Raw genomic sequence first — 26106 nt, forward strand, 5'->3', positions numbered from 1 at the left:
CTAAATATGTACTGCCAAGTTAAAATTTCAGTATCCATGCCCATTACCAGTAAAAGACCCTTCCTGCCACCTGTTTTTCCAAATCTGAGTTTTTTAGAGGAATTGGGATTGTAAGAAATCTCTCCATCCACTTCTGTTCTTCTGTCTTTCTTTTTTTAGTTCAAATTTGACTGATGGGACATATCCCAAACAAAGAGAATTTATTCCAAAAGCTCCAGACAAGTTGCTTGAGTTGGAAATGCATCACACTGCAACAGTTGTTTTCAAATACCAGTTACTAACAGAGCTCTCCTCTGCTATAATACTTCTCTGAAATTCTCTGTAATCTACATAACCTTTCTACTGCTACTCCTCAACGATTATCTGGAGAAAATTATAAAAGAATATAGAGTCGTTCTTCTCATTTCATTTGTTGTCTTGAAATCATAATGTGGTGTACACACTGATGTGCAGTGGGGACTGCTGGGATATTTGAGGCTTTCTAAATGTTATAATAGCAATGGTATTTCCTTTATTTCTCATGTTCAGAAGAGGGAACTCAGGTACTGGTACATTCTTTGGAATGGATGGTGATAGAAAATCACCTAAATAGAATACAGTATCTTGTTAGTTTAACAAGATGTTTGTCTCTAATTTTGGATTTTTAAAAGGCAAAATATCAAGTGACTGGTGTACAGCTCCAGTGTCCTAGCAGATACCATAAAATAAGGAAGGTTAAAACTACTATGGAGTTGTCTGGGAAAAAAAACATTTTATCTTGTTTCAAAAGAAACAAAGAAAATGGGTTTTGTTCAGGTGAGTACTATTCTTCTTTCTGGAATGAATTATTCTAACCCAAAGCTGCAGAAAAGCACTAAAGGGCACTACTAAGCTGAAACAGTACTTCCTCTGTGGTCATAAAACATTTAAGACAAACTTTCAGAATAGTAGTTGTTGTCTGACCAAATTCTGGCCTACACTATTTCACTTTGCTACCTACAGCTAGTCTGGAATGTCTGTCAAATTTTGTATTTGTTCCTTGCTCTAAACCATAACTGTAATATGGTTTAATGTATCTGCATCCATTAAATTCAGCTTTTCATGTAATTTCTTCATATACTCTTATTTTATTCCTGTCCTTCCTAACGTCAGGAATATAAAAACTGATATAGGAAAACAGCAATAAACAGAAGAGGGGAATTAAAGAAGCTTTTTCTAGTCCTTCACAGACCTAGGTACAGTTTTTAAATGTGAATGAATAGCTGGATTAACTATTTTCAATTTTTTTTCTTTTTTTTTCCTTTTTTTTTTCCTTTTTTGTTTTATTTTTTGTTTAACTTTGAAATTCATCTCCATCTATACCTGCATTTGAAGAGGTTTTCTGCTGGACAAGCTGCAGAATCTGAAGCAGCTGGTGGCCTGTACTGCTCCTAGCAGGAGGTCTCTGACCAGTTTGCAGAGACAAGTGGAGTGTGCCAATGCCCACCAGTCACAATGCCCTGCATCTTAACTTCTCTTTATCCCTGGGCACCTGAAAGGATGTGGTTACAGACTATGCTCCTTAATGTGTGTGGTCTGGCTTTCTATGTGCAGGCACTTCAATGTAAAAGGTTAACATTTCTCCTACCACTTTTTTTCTGAATAAAACAACACAACACATACACTTGCACTGCCTTTAAAATTCTTTTTTCTGCGGGCTACCTTTGTGATTATGATATGGAACATTATTTCTCTTGGGTGCATTATAGCCATACTGTTTCCATAGAGACGTTCTCCTATGCATCTCTAAATGACACATGGACAGACATTTATGTTAAAATGATTGATAAATGGTGCATTCCTAGCCTTATTGAATCCATATGACTGACAACTTATTCCCCAGAGAAACAAAGTAAGCCCTTACTATGGATAATGCAGATTTAATTTGCAAAATATGAAGCATTACTTCAGAAGGTTCGTGCTGTGTTTGTAAGGAGATCAATTTGGGCTGCCATCTGGAAACTGTACTTCAAGAGTACAGAGAGAAATGTTTTCTTCATGACTAAACATGCTGACTAATAGTTTGTGCTCGAACTGGTCCAGATCAAATCCTTACAGGGAAATCTACAAAGATCTCTTCTTGATACCATGTAAAAGATTTTTTTCCTATTTGATTTTGGTTGCTAAACAACACAGGGGCTTCCAGACCAACAGGTGGTAATCTTTGTGCTTAAGAAAAACAAAAATGTGGATGCCCTGATGGGGCTCGTGGTTTCCTTGCCTTGCTGCACACCACAGAGCCAGCAGCTGTTGCATGGCCTCAAAATGTCCCTGCCTTCCCCAAGATGCCTGTCCCCCTCTGCAGGTGCCTGCAGCCCCCAGCCCTGTGACAGCCTCCAGCAGCCAGGGAGACCTCAGGAGCGAGAGGAGCTGCAAGGAGGCCATGCTGTCCCCTCCATGAGCAGCCCCATCTTGGAATCATGTCTCTGTTCCTGGGCAAATGCTGCCAAAACTTGGGTGCCTCCTCTGGAACACCAGTCTCGTGAGGAGCAGCTGAGGGAGCTAGGGATGTTCAGCCTGGAGAGGAGGAGGCTCAGTGGAGACCTTACTGGCCTCTACAACCACCTCAAAGGATGTTGTAGCCAGGTGGAGATAGGCCTCTTCTCCCAGGCAACCAGCAACAGGATGAGTGGACATAGCCTCAAGCTCAGCTTGGGGAGGTTTAGGTTGGACATTAGGAATAATTTCTTCACAGAAAACATTGTAATATACTGCCTAGGGAGGTGGTGGAGTCACCATCCCTGGAGGTGTTGAACACTGGACGTGACACTCAGCAAGTGATTAAACACTGAAATGGATGTCCAGGGAGGTAGAGCAGTCACCTTTCCTAGAGGTGCTTAAGACAGGATGTGGCATTTAGTGCACTCCATGGTCTCGCTGACATGGTAGTCTTGGCTCACAGGATGGACCCGATGAGCTGCCAACCTAAGATCACAACACCAGCCTGTTGAGGACACAGCTGCACTTGTACTAGAGAGGGCACCGTCTCATCCGCGCGCTTACGGGTCCAAGGTGTTTTCATTACGAGTGCATTAATTTCAGTTTTCTCTCAGCTATCCTTCCCCTCCAGGCGGGAAGTCGACGCCTCAGGACACACCCTCCGCCGTGGCGGCGAGACAAAAGCAGTCGAAAACCAACCCCCACTAGCCTCCGCCCCGCTCCCGGACAGGAAGAAGAGGCCAGTGGGAAGAAGCGGATGGAAGCAGGCGGATGGAGGCGGGCCGAGGCGAGGGGCGGCGCAGGCGCGGGCGGGAGGCCGCGGTGAGCGGGGGTGGGGCGGTGCGGATCCCGGCAGGAGTGGGCACGGAGGGGCGCGGGCGGCGGGGTTGTTGCTGCACGGAGGGACGGGACCGGCGATCTGTCGGTATGGGCGCATCCCGGCCGGCTACCGCCCCGGCGCGGAGCGCCCTAAAATTTGCCGCGGCGCTGAGTCGGGCACAGGGCGTTGGGGTAAGGAAGGGGCCGGCTGGAGCGGGGTCTCGGGTGTCCCCTCGGGGTGCGGTGCCGAGCGGCCGCTGCCCTGCCGCGGCGTTCGGGGCCGAGGGCTGGGCCGTGTTCCACCCGCCGTGCGGGCCTGCCCCGCCGCAGTCCCGGCACGGTGGCGTCAGTGAAACCGCAGCGGCGCGGGTGGAGCTCTCAGATGAGCGTTTTCCTTGTTCCGTGATAGCCCTTAGAGAAAACACTGCTCGATGAACGTCTTTTGGAAGAGATCCTCTCAGGAAAGCAGAGATACATTTCTCCATCGAGGGTTATGGTGTCACGTGGGACTTTGATCTCTGCCACCTCGGAACCCATAGGAGTGTCCTAAGTTCAAAGTGAAAATATCCACTCTTAATTGTAGATGGATAATAGGAGAAATGTGCAAATAAACAATCAACGTGACATGCAACATTTAAAAATACCCACTCAATTAAACAGAGAGGTTCTTTGGAACCTTAGCAACAATTTGGATCACCATTGAGATGAAAGCTCTCCAAGGCAGAGTTTCTTGATTTTGCCCCTGTCTGCAGAGATCACAGCAATGTGTTGCTATTGCAGTAAGTGAACATCATGATTTGTTGTGGGTGTCACATTTCTAAGGCAAGTGTGGAAATGGAGAGCACAACACTCCGATGGGGTGAACTGGTGAACTTAGTAGGAAAAGAGAAATGTGTGCCAGCAAAATTCAAACATCCAACAGCAAAATTGTTTTTTGGTTTTTTTTTTTTTTTTTCTGAATCCTGAAGTGCTTTTCAGTATGGGCAACTTAGTGGGGGAAAAAAGCCTTCAATAACAGTATCAATTGCAGTTGCCTTTGCTTGAGTTTCAGAAACAACCACTATGCTTTAAAAGCGTAGCAACTTCAGCATTTGGCATTTGTTACCCTTTAAGTCTTTGGAGGCACATTTGGAAGTCCATCTGGCAATAACATAGGATTGAAGAGAAGAGGCTTTTAGTGAACTCACAGAAGCTCTCTTAAGTGGAAAGTATGTAGAAAAAATACAGTCAACTTTATGCTGTGTGACAATTATTTGCTCTTGACATTTGATCATACAATATTAGAACTATTTAGCTTGGAAGGGATCTGGAGGTTGTTGGTTCAATTCCCTGCTTAAAGCAATGATGCCATCAAAGTTTGATCAGGTTACTTCAGGCCTTGCCTGATTAAGCTTTCTCTTGAAGGATGTGAAATGCAGTTGAAAGTTGGGTGTGAAAGCCAAATTTGGAGCAAAGTGTCCCAGGTTTTGGAAAGTTACACAGAGTTCTAAGCAGTGTGAATGAAGCATAATTAAGTGGAAGCTGTGTTTTCTCTCCATGTTTGAGGTGATAATTCTGGAGTTGTGCAAAAAGTCTTCATTGTGCAGAATATAGGGATTTTTGGAAGATAGGAAACAAACAGTAAAGCATATTGCCCTGCAGCACAGTTCTCTTACTAGATACAAAACTGAAATATTTTTGAAGTAACGTTTCTCTGTGCAAAACTAAAAAGACTGATAAACCACTTTAAATAAATAAGTCATTATGCAGCTAAGATACTAACAGCCTTTGAAGTTTGAAGGCAAAAGTGGTGATTCCTGCATTCACAGAGCTGCAGTGTAATCAGCTTTATTTCTACATCCTTAACACCATGAAGGTCTTCTGGACAAAACCAATTCTTGTGCCTTACTTGTCCACTAGATGAATAAAATGTATTCACTCAGTGAGTCAAGTTTGATGGAATGAAGCAAGCTGATGTCAACCTTTATGTGTATTACAGTAATTTCACAACCATAAGGCGCACCCCCCAGGAGTCGGCAAAATTCACAACTTTATAGATCATATAAGGCACACCAGACTATAGGGCACACTTTTTTTTTGCAGTGAGGCTCCGCCCCCAGCTCCCCCTGCACGGTTTCTGGCCGAGGCCCCACCTCAACCTGGTAGCCATTGGCCCCCGGGCTCGCCTCCACCCGGCAGGGGTGGTGCCACGAGCCACCGGGCCCACCTTCACCCGGCAGCCATGGGACCCCGGGACTGCCTGGACCCGGGAGGGGTGGTGCTGCAGGCCCCCAGGCCCACCTCCACCCGGCAGGGGCAGTGCCGCGGGCCCCTGGGCCCGTCTCCAGCTGGCTGCCGTGGCCCTGCCGGCTCCCCCCACGACTCACAGCTCACACTTCTGGGTAGGCAAATTTTGCAACTTTGTACATCAGATAAGGCGCACCGGACTGTAAGGCGCCCTTCCGGGTTCGAGGGAAAATTTTAGTCAGAAGGGTGCGCCTTATAGTCGTGAAATTACTGTAATCTGTTTACAGTAAATTCACGAATACAAGCCGCACTGACTATAAGCCGCATCTCTGGGTGTTGGCAAATATTTTGGTTTTTGTCCATAGATAAGCCGCACACGAATATAAGCCGCTCTGTCGTTCGCAGCGAGGACCCGCGTGCAATTATTAACAGAACGGCGGGAGGGCGGGGTTTACTGGCTGAGCTAAGGCTGTGCAGGCTCGGCCCGCTAGGGGCCGCTGACGGGGCCAGGTGGTCCAGCACGGTGCTGCAGCTCGGGGCTGGCCACCACTGCCCCTGGGCTCGGTCACCCCGGGTCGGCGCTGCCCCGCGGTGGCAGGCAGGGACGGAGCTTCCCCTGCTCCTACGGCAGCGGCGGCGGGCGGGGACGGAGCTTTCCTGCGCCCGTGGCGCCGGCGGCGGGCAGGGACGGAGTTTCCCTGCTCCTGCCGCGGCGGCGGCGGGCGGGGACAAAGCACCCCGTCGGCTCCCCGAGCCGCGGCAATGGCTGCGCGGGGCTCCCGTCGGCTCCCCGGGCCGCAGCAATGGCGGCGCGCGCTTCCCCCCCCCTCCCCGGGCCGCAGCAATGGCGGCGCGCGCTTCCCCCCCCTCCCTGGGCCGCAGCAATGGCGGCGCGCGCTTCCCCCCCCCTCCCCGGGCCGCAGCAATGGCGGCGCCGGCTTCTCCCCCCTCCCCGGGCCGCGGTAGGGGCGGCCCGGGTCCCCCCTCTCCTCCCCGGGCCGCGGTAGGGGCGGCCCGGGTCCCCCCTCTCCTCCCCGGGCCGCGGTAGGGGCGGCCCGGGTCCCCCCTCTCCTCCCCCGGCCGCGGTAGGGCCGGCCCGGGTCCCCCCTCTCCTCCCCGAGCTGCAGCAATGGCGGCGCCGGGCCCCCCCCCCCCCCGTCTCTCCCCTGGGCTGTGGCAGAGGAGGAAAGAGAGCTCTCCCGCCTCTCTCCCCGCCCCCCGTTCTGCCTACACGGAGCGAGGCTCCACCCGCGGTGCAACAAAGTAGCGATTTGTAACAATCGCAAAATGCCGACTTTGCAGCTGCTCGGCTCAGCACTCTGGCAGGCACTTCTGAGGTTGTATTAGCCGCTCCTGATTATTAGCCGCATTTCCGGTTTAGGAGCAAAATCTTAGTCAAATTGGTGCGGCTTGTATTCGTGAAATTACTGTATTTATCTGTTCACAGCGTGTACGGTGTATCCTGTGAAATCAAGTCTTGGAAGAAGTCGTAGCATTATTATTTGCACTGCACAGTGTTTGCAGGTCCTGGGTAAGACATGCTTTGTAGAAGAGTCTTAAATACAGTGAAAAGTTCTTGGAGAAGCTTATCCTCTAAGCAGGAAAGAAAGATGAAGAGTGATGGAGAAAAATATAATACTAATGGAAACACCTGTGCCATTTAATGTGTCTTTTAAACGTCATCTCTGTTTCTCAAGTACTCAAGTTTGAAATATATTGGCATATTTCAAGGGGAAGAATTCTAGAGATTAAATTGCTGTATTAGTTGTGGAATCAAACTTTTCATCTGCTAATGTAAATAATTTCAGCAATCACTGATGACCCTGCTGAAATTGTAGATGAAAGCATAACCTCAGCAGATACAGTTTTCAGTGTCCTGAGGACTGTGGAGAAGGTAAGACCAGGTAAAATAAGATGAAAGAATGTTCAGCAGCTCAGTTCTTGTGGAGACAGTACAGTCACAACACTTTTTGCAAGACTGGGCAAAATTTTTACCATCCTATTTCAACCGCACCACCTACGATGGGGAAAGGGAAACTGCACTGGGATGGTTTTTGATTGAGGATTTCATGTATATTGCTGTAACAGCATACCAAGTATCCTGTTGCCATTTGAAGTTAAATTTCCAAATACTTTTCTTATATGTAGTCTTTTAAGTGTTGTATTAAGATTATGTACACAAAGTTCACATTGTTTTGATTGTCCTCAGAGACATCTTTTCTGTCAAAGTTATACTCCATATCAAAAGTATATATGTAGCGCATCTGTGGAGTGTAACCCCAAGATGACTTTCCCACTTTAAAAAGAGTCAGAGGTATTCCAGGATTAAAATAATCTTTGCCTTTCTTATTATACATATGTGGAATGAACAAAGAAATTTTAGAGGCCACTTCTCCCTTTGCTCCCCACAGTAAAATGAAACTTTTCAGTTTTTAGTATCAACTAGAGCAGTACCTGTGGTTACCTTACGATTCCATACTGATCTCACTGTGGCACCTATAGGATCTCTGCACCTGTTCCTCACTCCTTGACAATGGGTCTGCTATAACTGCGTCTGCCAGTTGAGATTTTGTCTAACCCCATATTTTGACACACCCCAGTGTGTCTCCCCCCCACCCTCTGCTTTGACCACAGGAATAAGGAATATTCTGATAGCATCTCCTTAAAGCATCAGTGCTTCCCAAAACCCTCACAGGTTCATGTCCTCATAACATTTGAGTGCACCTCTACATTCACTTTTTGTGTCTTCAGATAAAATATACAATATTGGGGGTTTTTTTTGTTTATCTGTTCTTAAGTCATTTATTCATGTTTTATGGCAGGTTTTCATGGGGCTGTACATGAGCCGTTTCTACATTAACCTCTTTGCAGTTCACTTCAGCTTTGAGAGATTCATAAGTAGGGTTCTTTAAGTTTCAAATTTCTAAACTACATTGGTATTAATAATTCACATACTTAATTCCAGTCTTTGATTCCAGATTCTGTCAGGATCTGGTGTAAAACAACTACACAAAAAGAAGCACCTTCAGTACAAAGATGAATATCGGGAAAGCTTATGGTGCTGCTAACATCAGTAATGGAACAGATCTGGCTATTGGCTTTACCTGTTCTGCAGTAGCTGTCCTTCTGTTTGGGACAAACTTCGTGCCTGTCAAGAAATTTGACGCTGGTGATGGTAAACAATTATATTTTTTTCTTTGGTTTGCTATTTTTGCTAAAAGGAATAATATTTTACCAGCAAATTACTAGAGTATCAAGGCCATCATCACAGCCTTAATCCAGAGAGTATGTTTAATTTTGTCTGTTGTTGTTAGGGTATAAAGCAATAATACTGCTTCAGGATGTGGCATATCTTTGGAAGAGTCTCTTTATAAGTTGTGCACTTTGTACTTTATAATTTGTGATGATGTATATTTCATGAGAATTTCACAATGGAAAGCGAAATGTTCTTTGCTTTACCTTTGTGGGAATTCTTAGATGCATACAGTGTTATTTATAAATAAAGTAAGAGTTGTTGGACTTTGAAGCATTGCCTTTCAATTGTGCACCTAACATAAAAACAAAAACTGAAATATGACCCTAACAAGACAAACTTGGGCTTTCAAGGGAAAGTCTTAGCACAGATAGCATAAAGTTAACTGGTCTGCCTAACTGACCCATCCAGAATCTACTGAGGTAGAAGAGAGCTGTCACTGACCATCCTCAGTGTCTGAGATTACTGGAAAAGCTTGAACTTTGAAAAAGTTTCATCCTGTGTAGTCTGTGGTAGCAGCGACTGGGGTGGTGGGAGAAGTTTGCAGCAATTGAGTATCATGTTTGTCAGAAGTCCATCAAAATTTTCATGTGTTTAAGAATCAGCTTGTGCAAACTTTGGCCAGCTAAGTGTCTTTTGCAACTCTGTAGGAAGAATGCATGATAAGGAAAAGGTTAACTGAATTATAACCCACCCTAAAAATACATTCAATACATTGAATAAATTATAACAAGGTTCCCTGACATTCACAAATGTAGTAACCACCTTTTTGATTTTTGTCTCTGCTAGTGTATCAAAGATAAACGTATTCTGTTAAGAGATTCACACATGCAGTATTCTACAAATACCCTATTGTGTGCATTTGATTTTTCCACAGGCATGTTCTTCCAGTGGATTCTCTGTGCCTCCATATGGATAGTTTCTTTGGTGGTCAATTTGATCCAGAATTGCCCCCGGTTTTGGCCTCTGGCTATGGTTGGAGGTTTTATGTGGGCCACAGGTAAGGATAAAGAGATTCCAATTCTTGAAACTTTTCCATGTATAAGATAGTAGTTATTTTGTAGTTATTCAGTTCTTTAAAGCCTCACTCTTAATGGAACTGTAACCTTATAGTAATTATTGTTTTATTGGGCTTTTTCTATAAGAGGCAAATTCACATCAAAGATAATGTTTAAAATTGTATAGAGAAAAAGTCTGTGTTCAGTGTATTTATTTTTTAAAAACACTGTTTCTTGCTACCTTGTAAATTCCTAAATTTCTTTGTTTTCCAACCAGGCACAGAACCTAAAGCAAATATATACAAGATCACATTCAATTTTTTAACTGACTTTAGTTTTGGTTTTTGTATTTCAGGCAATGTTACAGTTGTCCCTATTGTTAAAACTATTGGCTTAGCTCTTGGTCTTTTGATATGGGCTTCATTTAATTTGCTGACAGGTTGGGCAAGTTCAAGGTAGGTATGTTTTAAGTCTTAAGTCATTAATTAATTAGTTAATAATATAATTAATGTTGCCAAGTCTTCATTAATAACTGCAGTGAAAACTCACCTGTAGAATCAGAGAGTCAGTCAGGTTGGAGAAAACCTTTAAGATCATCAACTCCAGCCATTAACATAACACTACCAAGTCTACCACTAAAGAGTATTTATCCTATGTATTAAAACTTTTTCCTCCTCAGTGAAAAGTACTCAAGTTATCTCTTTTAGCTTTTTATATTTCCTCTGTTTTAATAGAAAGAAAATACCCAGTAAGGTTATTGATTTGATAAGTAATGTATTTCTTAATGTAAAACTAGTTCATATTTGTATTTTTTTCTTCTACAGTCTGGTCTGATAAAATAATTTAACTTCAGTTTTTAAATATACATATTTTTTTAAATGTCTGTTAAATTAAAGGTTATTTTTGTAAAGTAGGAATAACTTTTTGCAAGCCAACTGGAGCCCTGATGTAATACTGAAAATATATACAGTAATTTCACAACTATAAGGCGCACCCTTTTGACTAAAATTTCAGCCTGAACCTGGAAGTGTGCCTTATAGTCCGGTGCACCTTATCTGATGGACAAAGTTGCGACATTTGCCACCCCGAAGTAGGAGCCGCAGTGGGGGGGCGGTGCCGCGGGAACACCGAGTCGTGAGGGGAGCAGGCGGCACGACTGGCAGGAACCGTGCTGGGAGGGAGGGAGCTGGCCCCAGCCACTGCACGGCGAAGGAGGGAGCCGCCACCGCTGGCCCGGTGCGGACAGTGCAGAGGAGGAGGCAGGGAGCAGCTGCCACCGCCAGCACGGCACAGGCGTTGCGGAGGAGGAGGCAGAGAGCAGCCGCCACCGCCGGCACAGTGCGGGCGGTGTGGAGGAGGAGGGAGGGAGCAACCACCTCTGCCAGCATGGTGCGGGTGGTACGGAGAATGAGGCAGGGAGCAGCCACCGCCGCCGACACGGCGCAGGCAGTGCGGAGGAGGAGCTGCGCCAGCCGGCGCCGGGCGGGAGTACCTGGGTCTGTGGCAGCTGCGGCTGCCGGGCAGGGGAAACCAGGACCCGCGGCCGTGCGGTGGTAGCCAGGAGCTGCGAGCAACGCCTGCCAGGGACAGGCAGGAGTACAGGGGCCTGCGGCACGTGGAGGGCACCTGGGGCTGCGTTTAAAGGCTACACCAGTCTTGAAAAATGTTTGCAAACTGCCAGTAATTCATTACTGTTTGCACGCGGCTCACCTCCTCGCTGCAAAAAAAAAGTGCGAGCCGTGAGCCCAGCCGCAAGGGGGGCAGGAGCGGCCAGCCTCCGACCAGCGGGGCCACGCAGGCTGGGCGGCACCCCCCACCCCCTGGTCCCAGCCCCCACCGGCCGCGTGGGCCGAGAACGACCGCCCAGCCCCTGCTCACAGTCCCCACTGGCTGCGTGGGCTGAGAGGGATTGCCCAGCCCCTGCTCATAGTCCCCACCGGCCGCACAGGCTGAGAGGGATTGCCCAGCCCCTGCTCATAGTCCCCGCCGGCCGCACGGGCTGAGAGCGACCGCCCAACCCCTGCTCACAGTCCCCGCCAGCCGCGCGGGCTGAGAGGGATTACCCAGCCCCTGCTCATAGTCCCTGCCGGCCGCGCGGGCTGAGAGGGATTGCCCAGCCCCTGCTCATAGTCCCTGCCGACCGCGCAGGCTGAGCGGCAACCACTCAGGGAGAGAGGGAGCGGGCAGTGCCGCCCTGAACCGCAGCAACCCCGAGGTGTGAGCCGTAGCCACCCTGAACTGAGGCAACCGCGAGCCTCGCCTCGCCATCCAGGGGCGGGCGGGAGTGCCGGGCCCCGCGCACGGGGATGGCGCTTGTGGCTGCGTTTAAAGGCTACACCAATCTGTTAAAATGTTTCCAATTTCAGCACATACCAGTAAACTCCATGATCGTGGGATTCTGTTACTACGTAGTTACTTTGTTGCACTTGGCACGGATCTTTGCGGCAAAAAAAAAGTGCGCCTTATAGTCCGGTGCGCCTTATCTGATCTACAAAGTTGCAAAATTTACCGACTCCCAGGGGGTGCACCTTATAGTCCGGTACATCTTATGGTCGTGAAATTACTGTACTTAAGCAGAATTATTTACGTGAGTCAAGACTTCAAGGGCTAGGTTTGTAACTGTTTGTATAAAGTCAGTGCATCTATGTGAAACTCGTTAAATATTCCAGGTTTGGTTGGTTTGGAATTGACCCAGAAGAGGTATCAAGACCAATCTTAAATTATATTGGGGCTGGACTTTCACTTATAAGGTAGAAATTGATTCTTACAATTAATATCTCTTGTGTAAAATATATATTTAATAACTAACCACCAGGATGATTTAACAAGAGAGCAGATGTATTGAAGAATTTTTGGCAACTCAATTTACTTCCAAATTGATGAACTGTCCATACCTAGCTGGTTAGCGTTGCTGTAGAAACAGACATGTTATCCAGTATAGGGGTGAAATGGTTGTCCGCAAACACAGAAATATATTTTTATGCTGGTAGGTGTGTTCAAATCAAAGCAGAGATGCATGGATTGCCTCCTTAAGTTATTCTAATGGTTCACTTTCCCCAAATCTGTCAGAGGACAGACTGACTAAAAGAATCTTGTTGAGAAAACCTCAGATTTCTGATCTCACTTCACTCAATCAGGGATACAAATCTTAATCTCCTAACAATAGAATAGGCCACAGAACCCCTTCCCTGGTACTTTGGGGTCCATGAAAGGCCAGAGGCTTTGCATGTTTTCCTGTGTGTAATAGCTCTGTGTCATGTAAGTCTTAAGCCACACTTCCAGATCCTGCTCAGTGTCTTCCTTCAGGGTCTTTGGAAGGACTTTATTCTTTCTTTTTACATGTTTGTTTTTTGTATGAATGCATATGTTTTTGTCCAAACACAGAGGAAAGAGGATCTTTCTTTTTTTCATGTAGCAGTGTTCTAGCTTTCCAGCTGGGTGGCTGGAAAGAAGGCCCTAAATCCTAAGGGTTTACTGTAAGCATGCTGACAGAACATGAGCATAATGCCTTTCAGAAAAGGAGGGTATTAAGAGCATGAAGATAAGCCATTTCTGATTGGTAGGAGAGAGCTTCTGCGTTAGATTAAAGATTTTTGCTTCCACTCTTCTTTTTTTCTGTGAGTCTGCAGCTTTGTGTCCATTCCAGTTATATGTAGCACATGATTTTGGGAGGTAGTTGAGAAAATAGTTACAGTACTGCTATTCCTGCCTGATGAATTCATGCAGCTCACCATCTGCTTCCTGTTTCTGAGATATCATGGAGCAGTGACCAACAGGGAGAGAGATTGTGAGCAAACATGTTTTCCTGGCAAACTGCGCAAAGCCTGTGTATGTTGCTCTGTGAAGCTCAGAAGCAGGCTTTTCATTTTCCTTCTGTGTGGAATGTGTATGCTTCCTCTGGAGGAAACTGACATCCTTTTATATCTATGTTTATTCCATCACTGAGAGATGAATCCTTCAAATGGAAACATTCTGTTTACAACTAGGAGAAGAAATTCCTGGTTCATTGAAATGTTTTTCTTAAAAGTAAAAAACAAATCCTTCCAGTTCTGATTGCATGTATTTACCTGATCTCCTGGAGGTGGGGTTAAGAGTAGTAATATTACCCTTTCTTCATTTTATTCACCCTAATGCACTGAGCAGCACTGAGCAATATCCCCTTTCCTTCTGTATGCCCTGTAGCAGCAGTATTCCATCCTTCATATATGATGGAAGACTGAAAATTAACATTTTTCTTTGAGTGTAAAGGCCATTCTGTGCAGGTTTAAGCTGTTTCATATGGAATTTTCAAGCATGTGTTCCATTTATGGGTGGTTTGGTACAAAAGGGCACTGTTAGCTAAAGCATCTGTTGTTAATGTGGGTGTGACTACACACTGTTCAAAGATGTTTCAATCACGTTACGTAAGAAGAAAGATCTATAAAGTGATACAAAAACTGATTTATTTACTTACTTTCACTTAGGTTGTCTGTTAACTAAGTTAAACTAATAACTTAAAATTATTACATTTATATCTTTCTTATATATACACAGTAGTTTCATGATTATAAGCCGCACCATTTTGACTAAAATTTTGCTCCACCCCGGAAATACGGCTTACACTCAGGAGCGGATAATATGTGAAAAATTTTCTGAAATTTCCAACCCTGTAAGTGTAGCCAAGGTTCCCAGCCGAGCACCTGCCAGTAAAACCTGGGATTGTGCGATTGTTACAAATTGGTTACTCTGTTGCACAGTGGGTGGAGGCGGGCTCCATGCTGGCAGCATGGCGGGGGGGTAGGGAGGTGGGGGGCTCCCTCCTTTGGGCAGCAGAGCCCGGGGCAGAGGCAGGGGGCTCCATGCTGCCATCCCCGCGGTCTGGGGTGGAGGCGGGGGTCTCCATGCTGCCATCCCCGCAGTCCGGGTGGGAGGCAGGAGGCTACCGGCCCCAGGTGACCCCGCCGAGCGGCAGCGCCGAGCTGGGCCACCTAACCCCATCGACAGCCCTGAGCGGGCCGAACCCGCATGGCCCGAGCCAAGCCAGTAAACGCCGTGATCCCGCAATTCTGTTACTAATTGGCAACTTTGTTGCACGCGAGTCCTCGCTGCGAATCACAGAGTGGCTTATAATCAGGTGCGGCTTATGTATGGACAAAGAACAAAATGTTGCTGACACCCGGAGATGCGGCTTATAGTCAGTGCAGCTTGTAATCGTGAAATTACTGTAATCATAGTAAGTTATGAATTTAAAACAATTGAATTTTTAAATATACTGCAGTGACTCTAGGGTAATAAAACAAAGGAGTATGCCTCAAAATAAAACTTTCGTCTCTGGACACTAAATGTTATGTCCTTATGAACTGACATGGTATTTATTGGTGTATTTTTCTCTTCTGAGTGCTGTTATATTTCTTTTTATAAAAACTGAAGTCCAGAGTTCTTCAGCTTCATTAGAAAGCACACCTTTACTGAGAGAAAGTGTAAGTACTCTATAGTTGTTATTTTACAGCAGTGAAAATACATACCCATTTTAAAACAAAAAATGCATTTATTAGTCAGGTTTGCTAGGATTTATGGCAGACTACATAAAAGATAGATACGTGCTGATTGTATCTTAATCTGTGGATGTGGATATCATTTTGAATATTAGCAACAGAAGAGGTATTCCCAAGTGTTCTTTCTTATTTGTCAGCTTTAGACGGCTTAGTCCTTCCTCATTATAATGGAGATTATATAAAAGTGTATTACTTTGTTGTATGAGAAGAGGAAGCAATTTCAATTAAATGTTACCTGTAAAGCTGTCAGGGCGCTTAGGTGAAAGGCCAGTTTTTTGCCATGTTGCAGAGTCAGGAGACTGTCCAGAGTTGCTGTCATCATCAGCTGTGGCACAGGCTGGAGGCCAGTGAGGGTTACCAGACTGGCTGTTGCTCCTTAGGGACCACAAAGTATGCAAGGAGAGCCAGAGAACCACAGGCTCCTCCTGCCATTGTATCTTAGTGTTAGAGGTCAGTGCTCAGTGGCTATCTGAACAGAGAACCCTGAGAGTTTATAGCTGTGCTTAATGCTCACCAGAGGTTCCAGTCTACCAGACTGAATCACAGAAGACTCTTTAAGAACTAGCACATTTTAAGAAATAAAACTAAACTAAATTTACATGAAAACTCTTGGTTTTTTGCAGTCTATTAATGTTTCTGAAGATACCACTGAGGACTCATGGGTGAGCAAACTTTCTCCAGCAAAAAGGAGACTCATGTAAGTTGTTAACAGTTCTTTTGCTGGTGCATAGAAAGTAGTCAGAGAAAGTAGTTTAACACAGTGTAAGAGCAAAATTTATGTCCTGTGGTTTCCTAGCAAAGTCACACACTAATAAATAACAGGTTTTTACATACTAGTGTAGTGTGCAAATCTATATATGAATAATTGCACAGCTATTTGATTATTCTGTTTGCGCTATTGAGTGTGTCTAACCTTGCTAATTAAATATTAGGTACTACTGTGAAAAATATAATTTGGCAAAGTAATTAACAATATCAACTCAGTAATTACAGAGCTGGGTTTTAGCACCTGGTTGATTAGCACTCCAACATAGAAGAAGCCTGTGACATGCTTCCAGGTGTGTTTTCCAAGCAAATACATCTGGAAAAGGCATGGCAATATGGTAAGGAGACAGTAAAAGTGCTCCAAAGTGGAAGCAAGCTAACAGGAAGCCAGTGTGGGGAGCCAAGAGCACAGCAATCTGGAGATGGAGAAAGGGAACGAAGAGGTGATGAACCTGGAAAGTTATAAAGAATATATAGATTGCAACAACAAGGGTGAGGGTGGGAGCATGTTGAAATTAATTTTTGTTTGTTGTCCTCTAGCTCTGCTTTTAGGAAATCGTAGTTAGTTAATTTCCCATGTCATTTTTCTGGATTTCTGGCTTTTGCAGCAAAAATTGTCTGTTTTGCTTGGCTACAAAGTAGAGGGAAACTAGGTGAACCATTTCTCTACTAGAAAATAAAAATGTGCTAAAATGTATTCTTTTTATAGCTAGCAATTTTTATACGATGCAGTTTCTACCTGCAGTACTGGGCTTACATGTGTTATCTACTTCCTTAACTCATGTGAGGTTATTTTCTCCGATTGTTGTTCTTTTTAAAGAGGCTGTGGCCTGGCTGTAGTAGCTGGAATACTTTACGGTTCCAGTTTTATACCAGTGCTTTACATCAAGGACCATGGAAGAAGAAATGAAACTGCATACACAGGAGCGAGTCAATTTGGTAATGCCTAATAGATCACTTCTTCATTTCATCATTGTGTTCTGCTTTTTCAAAGGTATAGGGTGAAATTCGTCATATATCTGAAAATACACCATGACAATTTATCAATTCTGCACTACTTTAGATGTTGTCACAATCAGCCCTAGCACTCCCTTTTTCTCAGAGTTGAGTTATACCATAAAAAACGCTGAGAAACAGCCCAAAGACTACAATACTTAATTCACATGTGTGTTTCTGAAGGCATTAAACACTACCATTCTCAAAATAGAGTTTGTATGAGTAGAAAATGAGTTAAACAAGGGCATGAGTTTCCCAATTGCCAGCAGCAATAAAGGAAGAGAAGATATGATCATAACTGATGAGGAGAGCAGATATGTAACAACATAGGTAATTAAAACCATGTTGTTTTTAAATTGAAACCATTTAACATAAGCATAACTGCCATTTTCAAACAACATTCCCCCAGAAACATTTTCCTTAAGATTTGGGTTATACTCTGTCAGGTAATGCCTGCAGCACCTTTAAGAGCAAAGTACTGCTGAGAACACATAATGTAGCCGTTGTCATATGCAATTTCTCTTGAATTCTGCAATGTATGCATTCCCTAGCCAGGTGAAACATGTTGTCATTACCATAGCTGCCTTTCCTGTTGAGAATTTACAAAGAGACCAGGATAACCTTGCTATATGCTTCTGCTTTACCATGTTGGAAATACTCTCGTAGCACATACAAAATCCATAGAGGATTTGTTACTGTTCATAGTTATAACAATAATTATAGTGATCAAAATTTTGATACATTCTTCAAGATTAAAAAAGGACAAAACTGAGCTATGTTTAGCTTACATAGTCTTTGTGGTTGTCTTGCCCTTAAACACACAAAACAAGGATTCAAGAATACAAGAACATAATTACAACCTCACTTGACCATCTACAATTATGTAAAATCCCCACCCCAGTTTTGTAGCCTCACCTGAGGATTTTCTCAAGATTTTATTAAATTAATTCAGGAATATGTAATAGAGTTCTGAAAATAACAGCTTATAGAAGTACTTAGAAGCCTGTAATAAGTCAACACAGCATTTTGTTCATGTTTAATAGGTGTCATTGATTGTAGGCATCCACAGTTAGACTGGAAGCTGTGTTCAGCACAATGAGATTTGAATTCGATTTCTTAGGAGTAGCACCTCTATGTGTTTCTGTCTACATTAATTTTATCAATGAAAATGTGTTTTTTTAAATGAGTAACTGATGTTCTTACTAACATTTTGTAATTTCTCTTTCAGATTTAGATTATGTTTTTGCACACTTCAGTGGAATATTTCTTACAAGTACTGTCTACTTTTTTATCTACTGTGCTGTCAGGAAAAATAAACCTTATGTTTATCCCCAAGCCATATTGCCAGGTATGACTGTTTTTTAAAATTAGCAATTCATTTCAGCTACTTCTTCAGACCATTTTGCAATGGTTGCTTCAAGTTGTGTGTCAGAATTGTGGTTCACCTTTCAAGTATCTTCATTTGTCTTCTTGTCTCTTTTGAAAGAGCGCTTCTATTAGGTTAATTAAGGTTAGGAGACAATGATAACTTCTAATCTGAAACTAGAACAAAGTAACGCTGCAGATTTTCAAAAATTGTTTGCCAGAGTGGAGAGCACATTGCCCAGAAAACAATTAACTTTAATTACAGTAATTTCATGCGTATAAGGCACACCTTTTTGACTGAAATTTTAATCTGAACCCGGAGGTGCGGCTTATACGCCGGGTGCACCTTATATATGGACAAAGTACGGAAAATTGCCGACACCCGGGAGTGCACCTTATACTTGTGAAATTACTGTAATTTGCTACTTCAGTTGGAGTAGCTGATTTTTATCTTTTGAGCTTTGGTTTAGTTTGCCAGAGCCAGCTTGTTAAAGTAGTTAACATGCTAAAATACATATATACAATTGCTATATTATTCTATAAGTATAAAACTTCTGCAAGCTGCTGCCTATACCTTGCTATGCATGTTTTTGATTGGGATTTGTTTTTCTAGGGTTTGTTTCTGGTGTGCTTTGGGCAATAGCCAGTTGCTGCTGGTTCCTGACCAATCACTATCTCAGTGCTGTCGTGAGCTTTCCGATAATTACAGCAGTAAGTATGTAAAAATAAAATCTCGAACTAGAATTAAAAGTGAATGTGTTTTTTACCCCTTTGTTTTTGGAAGTGAGTTGAAATTATGATGAGTCTAGGGCATTTTTAGTCAACAATATACAGTGCCTCCTCTGCTTGTCTGCACTAGTTTTTGGATTTTTGGGAACATCAAAGACTGTGATAGGCACCATCTTGGCCAATGTCTAGCATTAGAAAAACTAGAAGAATTGAGAGTGTGAGTCTTTAGATTATGTATAAACCAAAGCTTTGTAAACAGAATTACATCAATATTAACTATTTAATTGAAGTGATTAAAAGAAAAATTATTTTATGTTTTCATCCCAGGAAGTACATTTTGATCTGGATGTTTTTGAATTTGTGAATTTTATCCCCTAGTAGTCATTTTGCTTGATTAAGTCAGGCGTTTTTTTCTTTTTACAGTTCTGGAACAAACAGAACAGATTATTTACTACTGAAAATAATGTTCTTATGCGAATGTGTGGAAAATAGGTTGGCTTTTCTGTCTCTGTTTTATTCCTGTTTGTGATACACCTTTAAAGCATAAATTCCAATTACTAGGTAAAAGTAAACTTTGAATTTACTCTCTTGACACTGCACTAGTTGGTGACTCAAAGGTGGCAAATGAGAGTTAATAAATATTAAGACAAAAGTTTTGCTTAACAGCTGTATTTTGGAAGCAAACTGAAGACAAAAAACTTTAATAGGGACTAAACTTTGCTTCAAGGTGCAGTAAGTCAAAATATACCCTGCAGTATGCAATGAAAAAAAACTAAAACTTGGGATCATTCTAATTAGAAATTGAAGGATTAATGGAAATTAGCTTTAGTAATTTAGTTACCAGTATGCCTAAAGGGCAAGGATGAAAAATGTAAGGATAGCACTGATGAGAGACTCCCTATCTGGACCATAGGTTCAGAACTGCTGCTTTATTTCACTCTGTAGAAAAGTTTTAGAGAGATATTCGTCACGGCCCTTTAACGCTTTGTTCCATTTTTTATAGTGCATTCCTCTCACAACACACATTATCTGAAGTGAAATAGCCTGTCAAATAATAGTTGACCATGTCACTAGGAAACAGCTCTCACACATATATTCATGAGACACTTCTTGTTGTCTATATCTGTGTCCCATCAACTCCATTGAGGATGAAGAGAGGTCACTGGCCAAACATCTGTCAAGTGTTTCTCAGAACAGCTCTAATGGGAAGCATTAACAGAGCCAGTTTTTGCTTCGTACTCAAATATTTTCTCATCAGAGATGAAAATTCAGATCATTGCTCACTCAGGGGAAAAACTGTATTGCCAAGAGTGCCTGGAAGTTGCTGCTGTGTATCACTGTTTGCTGTTAGTCAGGAAACCTTTACAACAGCACCATGGAAAATCAGGAGTTTCCCTGACCTGTCTCCCTGGCTGGCTTTGTGTTTTGTCCAGATGCCATCTACACGGGAAATACATCTATGTTTCAGTCTCTTGATACCATACTGAGTGATAAAATAAAACTTTGTCGAATAGTTAATCATGCTAATAAAGGAAATGTTAGGAAATGTTGTGGACTGTAATTTGGAATAAAGTGAGGTATGTTATGTGGAGTTTATTGACAGAACATGTAACAGTTGGACTAGACTCTGCAGTGTAATTAAGAAAGAAGTTGTGCCTACTGCAACAAAAAAAAAGCAGTTTCTTGACTCTTTCACCCTTCCTGAAGATTTTATTGTATCTAACTTTGTAAGGTTTCAGTGATATTTATGTTTTTGTCATGAGTGCTTCATTTTTACAGAATGGAAAGACCTAAATGAGTTATCCAGGCAAAATTCAACTACCCTGAGAGCAGTAATGAGAAGGAGTAAATTCTAATGAAATGCTGTAATGTACAAATTAATCTTACCCTTTAGGGTCCTGGCCTTGTTGCTGCAATGTGGGGAGTCCTTGTATTTAAGGAAATCAAGGTAATGTGTAATTGGGTCTCTTACCTAATACCTCTTGCTTGCCTCTAGCTCTAGAAATAGCATGACTTGGTATACAGCTGTACCTCAGATTTCTCCTCCTTGCAAGTATTGCATTATGAAACTGAAAGTTTTATCATGCAATATTAAATTTTCCAAGAAACCTGAAAAACTGAACAATTTTTACAGGAATGAAGATTTAAGTTCCACAGTGTATGAAGAGCAGTGAATGTAAATGAAGCACAGGCAGGAGGCAGGATACCAGGCACTGCCTGAAGATAGTCTTCATTTGAACCAGTTCTTTCAGTGGGGCAGAGGAATGAGCTGTTGTCCCAATAACACATCAGCAAGCAGATTACATTTGTCGGGTCAGGTTCAACGAAGGATGTGAAAATGCAACAGGTTAATTGACCTTTCTAACTACAGTGTAGTATAAAGATCCTAAATTAATACAGCAGTGATGGTCTGCAACAAGCTAATTTACTGGATTTTAACATATAGGGCAGAAGTTAGGTTTCTTGTGGAATTTGAAGCACTGAATGCTAGCAGTGTACAGTAGTTTCACGAATACAAGCCGCACGGAGTATAAGCTGCACTTCCGGTGCGTCGACAATGTTGCTGTCTTTGTCAATAAAAAAGCCGCACCCCGAATATTAGCCGCACTTTCATTCGTAGTGAGAATCCGTGCGCAGCTTTCACAAATTGGCCAATTAGTAACAGGATCGCGGCATAGCGTGGTTTACTGGCCCAGGGCGGGGCCAGGCAGGCTCGGCCCGCTCATGGTTGCCGACGGGGCCGGGTGGCCCAGCTCAGCGCCACGGCTCGGCGGGGCTGGCCGGGTGGTGCTGCCGCCGCCGCCGGGCTCGCTGGCCCCCCTCTCCCGTCAGCGCTGCCCCGCTGCCGCGTTTGCTCGCCCTGCCGGTGGGGCTGCTGCCGCCGCCAGGCTCGCCGCCCGCCCCGCGCCGCATTTGCTCGCCCTGCCGGCGGGGCGGCTGCCGCCGCCGGGCTCGCCTCCCGCCCCACACCGCGTTTGCTCGCCCTGCCGGCGGGGCGGTCGCCGCCGCCAGGCTCGCCGGCCACCCCCTCCCGTCTGCACCGCCGCCGCGTTTGCTCGCCCTGGCCGGCACTGCAGGCCCCCGCACCGCCGGGCTCCCCCACGCTACTGGCCCCGATTCTGCTGGGCTTCCCCCGGCGCCCCACAGCCCCACCCGCCGGCCTTCCTGCTTCTGCCATGCTCCCCTGCACTGCTAGCCCCAGTTCTCCCGGGCTCCCCCACCCTGTTAGCCTGGGCTCTGCCGCCCCCCCTGCCCCGCCCTGCTGGCTCAGGCTCAGCCACTCGCCCCGCCTCTGCCAGGCTTTCCCACCTCTGCCGGGGCCGGCTGGGCTCCAGCTTGGCTTGGGGCTGCCGCGGGCTCTCACTTCCATGTTGGCAGCTTTTAGAATATTGTTCATATATTAGCCGCCCCCGAATATTGGCTGCACTTCCGGGTTTCCACCAAAATTTTGGTCAAATTGGTGCGGCTTGTATTCGTGAAATTACTGTAATACCAGGTTCTTTTTGCCTATCTGTCTAGGATCCATATTTCCCAGTATTTTTGGTGACTGTTCATCAGGCATCATTGGATGTAGAACTAGAAGTTCCACTGCAGATTAGTTTTGCACCACAGTAGAGGATAATGTTCATTATCCAAATCTTTGTAACTCTCTAATAAGCCTTTCATTCTTTTCATATAATCTCTGCTTAATTGAGACTTAGTACTTTATTCTACTTTTTTTTTCAAGTGTTATCAATAATGACAAGGTGATATTTTCCTTTTTTTTTTCTTTTGCCTGTACAGGGACTGAAAAACTACGTGCTACTGTCAGTATCATTTTGCATCATTTTGGCTGGATCACTTTCCACAGCTTTTTCTAAAGTTTGAAAGGACCTTCTGGACCAGTAGATGGTGCTAGTGTTTAGCACAAATAGAACAACAGTGTTGGTAGATCACAATGCATAATAATTTTCATAATGTATGTCCAACATTTACCCTAACTTGCTTCAGCCAAGTGGAAAAGGAAAACATTAGGCATGAAAGAAAATCTGGAAATATTTGTTTTGATTTTTCTTGGTATAGTAAGAAAATCAAAGGACTTTATTAATCAAAGCTGAATTATTTTATTGTTACTAATTATTAGTTTTATTCATTCAGGTGCTAAACTTTATGTCATCATAGATTACAGTTTACTGCTGTGATGGTGGATAGTGATTTTAATTTTACTCTGTAATACTGTATGTTTGCAAGCTGATTTGTTATTAAAACATTCTTACTGACTTAAATAAAAGATATGTCTTAAAATATTCCTTATGAAACTGATATGCATGAAGATAACAAAGCTATTTTTTTATTTAGAAGCATTATTCTTTAAAATCATTAGTTTACATAAAAATGTTATCTTCCAGTCACTTCAGACTTGTGAAGGAAATAGAGTAAAATGGGTGCTGAGAAATAAATTAAGTAATTTCACGATTATAAGCCGCACTGACTATAAGCCGCATCTCCGGGTGCCAGCAACTTTTCATTCTTTGTCCATAAATAAGCCACACCTGATTATAAACCGCACATTACAATACAGAGTGTGATAAAAGGTATCTATTCTATCACCATCTGTTGAGGGTGGGGGCAGTGATGCTTATGTCAACAGCAGATATTCTGCTAATGGGCCATCCATTGAAACCAGACGGGCATTGTTCTTTATCTTTTCACAACCCATCCTTCCTCTAGAGAGTCATTTTCTGCTGATGGCCCATTGAGTCCCACCGTGTGACTGATAAAATTACTTCATCCCATTGGAAGTTGCTCCAGCCAGGGGGAAGACCCCAACATTTCTTACCAAGATAAAAACAGAGGTTTTGGGACGCTAAGGGAGCCCTTTCTCCACTGGACTCCAGAGGAAAACTGGATTTCTCCACATCACCACTGGACCTCTGGAGGGAAACTGCACCTTCTACAGGAGCACTGCTTCAACTGAACCACATCTGTCACTGCAGAAGGATGCAGCCACCATTTAATGGGACTGCTCCCAACACCCTGCCTGACAGGGTGTCAGGTTGTACTCTGACTTTGTCAGGGTTTGGAGTTTGTTTCTTTGTAGTACTGTATTTCTATTTTAATTTCCCTAGAAAAGAACTGTTATTCCTAATTCCCATAATTTTGCCTGAAAGCCCCTTGATTTCAAAATTATACTAATTTGGAGGGAGGGGGTTTACATTCTCGATTTCAAAGAGAAGTTCCTGGCTTTCTCAGCGGACACCTGTCTTCCAAACTAAACCAGCAACTTTTTGTTCTTTGTCCATATATAAGCCGCACCTGATTATAAGCCGCACTTTGGGTTCTGACCAAAAGTTTAGTCAAAATGGTGCGGCTTATGATCTTGAAATTACTGTATGTTTGTTTCACAACATTGTTCATAATCACCGCTAATAGGGACTGTTTATTTTCTGACTTGTGGCAGCTAATATATGCAGAGCATATTGTCTGACTCTCCCCGTAGTCTTTTCTTCAGTGCATTAGACAACTCCAGCTCCTGCAGTCTTCCCTTGCTTGTAACTTGTAATTTCTCTTTGTCTTTCCTGTTAATAGAATGGTCTGGCTGGAAGGGACCTTAAAGATGATCTAGGTCAAACCCTTCTGCCAGGGACAGGGATGCAATTCACTAGACCAGGCTGCTGAGGACCCCATCCAGCCAGACCTTGAACACTTCGAGAAATGGGGCAGCAAGCACCTTCTCTGGACAGCCTTTCACCACCATCTGAGTAGAGAATTTCATGCTAACATCTACTCTAAACCCAACTTCTTTGAGTGTAAAACCATTGCCACTTGCCCTGTCACTGCCTGTATAAAAAGTCCCTCTCCCTCCTTTTTATACACTGCCTTAAGCTTCTGGAAGGCTGCAGTGAGGTTTCTCTGAAGTCTTCTCTCAGTAACTGGACTAGGTCTGTGTAGAATACCAAAACATGGCAGTCAAGCCACAGTCTTTCAAAAACCAGGAGCGGCAGTATGGGTGTTCTTCCCCATCCAATTTGCAAGCTCTGTTCATAGTTACACATCACATCTTTTTGCCATCATGGTTTGATATTGTTAACATGTTTAGATTGTAATCATAATTTCTCCTTTCTCCCCTCCACCTTTCTTTGTATTCTCTGCACCAGATTTGATCTTAGAACTGTTACTCAACCTGCTTTTTCCCATCTTGTGTTGTTTATTCCTACCTAGGTGTCAGAACTTGGTGTCTTTACAGTTTTTTACCGTCTAAGGCATTTCTCTAACTTTGAGCTCTCTGTTAACCTTGTCCTCCAACAAGGCAGCTATAAATAATAAATAATAATTGTATAAATAATTATTGAAAAAGCTGCATGATACTGGCCTTTATTTACATTTTGGTATCTAATACTTCTTTTTACTTTTCAGGGAACAATTGATTAACCTTTGAGTACAATTTTCCTGTGTCTTGCAGTGCTTTTATTTAGACTACATTCTTGGAGCTTTTACATAATATCTGATAGAACTGTTCAAGTCAAGGTACATGATGTGTTCTACCCTAATACCTGTTATTGAACAGAAAACTGGTAATTTTTTCTGTCCAGTACCCAGTCAGGCACAATTTGTCCTTGAAAGATGTTTGACTGTTACTTACCTAGCCATTATTCTGTTGATTCAGACAAGGGAAAGTAATATATTCATTGTTTTTTAAATAACTTGAATTAAATGGGACATTTATTAATTTCATTGGTTCTGTTTAATTTCTTAAAGATTACAGTCTTAAGGATTCCCTTCCTAACTATTCCAGGAATATAGTCCATGCCAGAAAGTTGCTGATAGACAAAGAACTGACAAAACCAAAATACAATATCCTCAGGCTCCTCAGATTTACAGATATGCTTTAATAGGGCAGTGAGGTGCATACTCTTCACTAGTTTGTGTAGTAAATTACTAATGTTTCAGTCCTGCTCCCTCACAGGACAACCTGCCTTGAGCA

The 26106-nt window shown here is 43.5% G+C and overlaps 1 protein-coding gene across 9 annotated transcripts; it reads left to right on the top strand.

Moving 5' to 3' along the window:
- Positions 1 to 3194: 3194 nt before the first annotated feature.
- TMEM144 (transmembrane protein 144) lies at positions 3195 to 23485 on the top strand. 9 transcript variants are annotated; one of them, XM_033060119.2, is made up of 13 exons: positions 3195 to 3279; positions 6950 to 7033; positions 8481 to 8677; positions 9633 to 9755; positions 10109 to 10208; positions 12423 to 12503; positions 15131 to 15212; positions 15911 to 15984; positions 16873 to 16991; positions 18277 to 18396; positions 19027 to 19124; positions 21037 to 21090; positions 22926 to 23485. In XM_033060119.2, the coding sequence occupies exons 3-13, from the start codon at positions 8539 to 8541 to the stop codon at positions 23007 to 23009; spliced, it is 1074 nt and encodes a 357-aa protein (XP_032916010.1). In that variant the 5' UTR covers positions 3195 to 3279; positions 6950 to 7033; positions 8481 to 8538; the 3' UTR covers positions 23010 to 23485. The 9 variants fall into 9 exon arrangements, with proteins under 9 accessions (XP_032916010.1, XP_032916014.1, XP_032916016.1 ...); XM_042779268.1 differs by lacking the exon at positions 3195 to 3279 and adding an exon at positions 3289 to 3468 and having other exon boundaries at positions 6950 to 8400; XM_033060122.1 differs by lacking the exon at positions 3195 to 3279 and adding an exon at positions 3289 to 3468 and having other exon boundaries at positions 8468 to 8677.
- Positions 23486 to 26106: the final 2621 nt, after the last annotated feature.

The sequence above is a fragment of the Catharus ustulatus genome, chromosome 5 (assembly GCF_009819885.2).
Source record: "Catharus ustulatus isolate bCatUst1 chromosome 5, bCatUst1.pri.v2, whole genome shotgun sequence".
Lineage (NCBI taxonomy): Eukaryota > Metazoa > Chordata > Aves > Passeriformes > Turdidae > Catharus > Catharus ustulatus.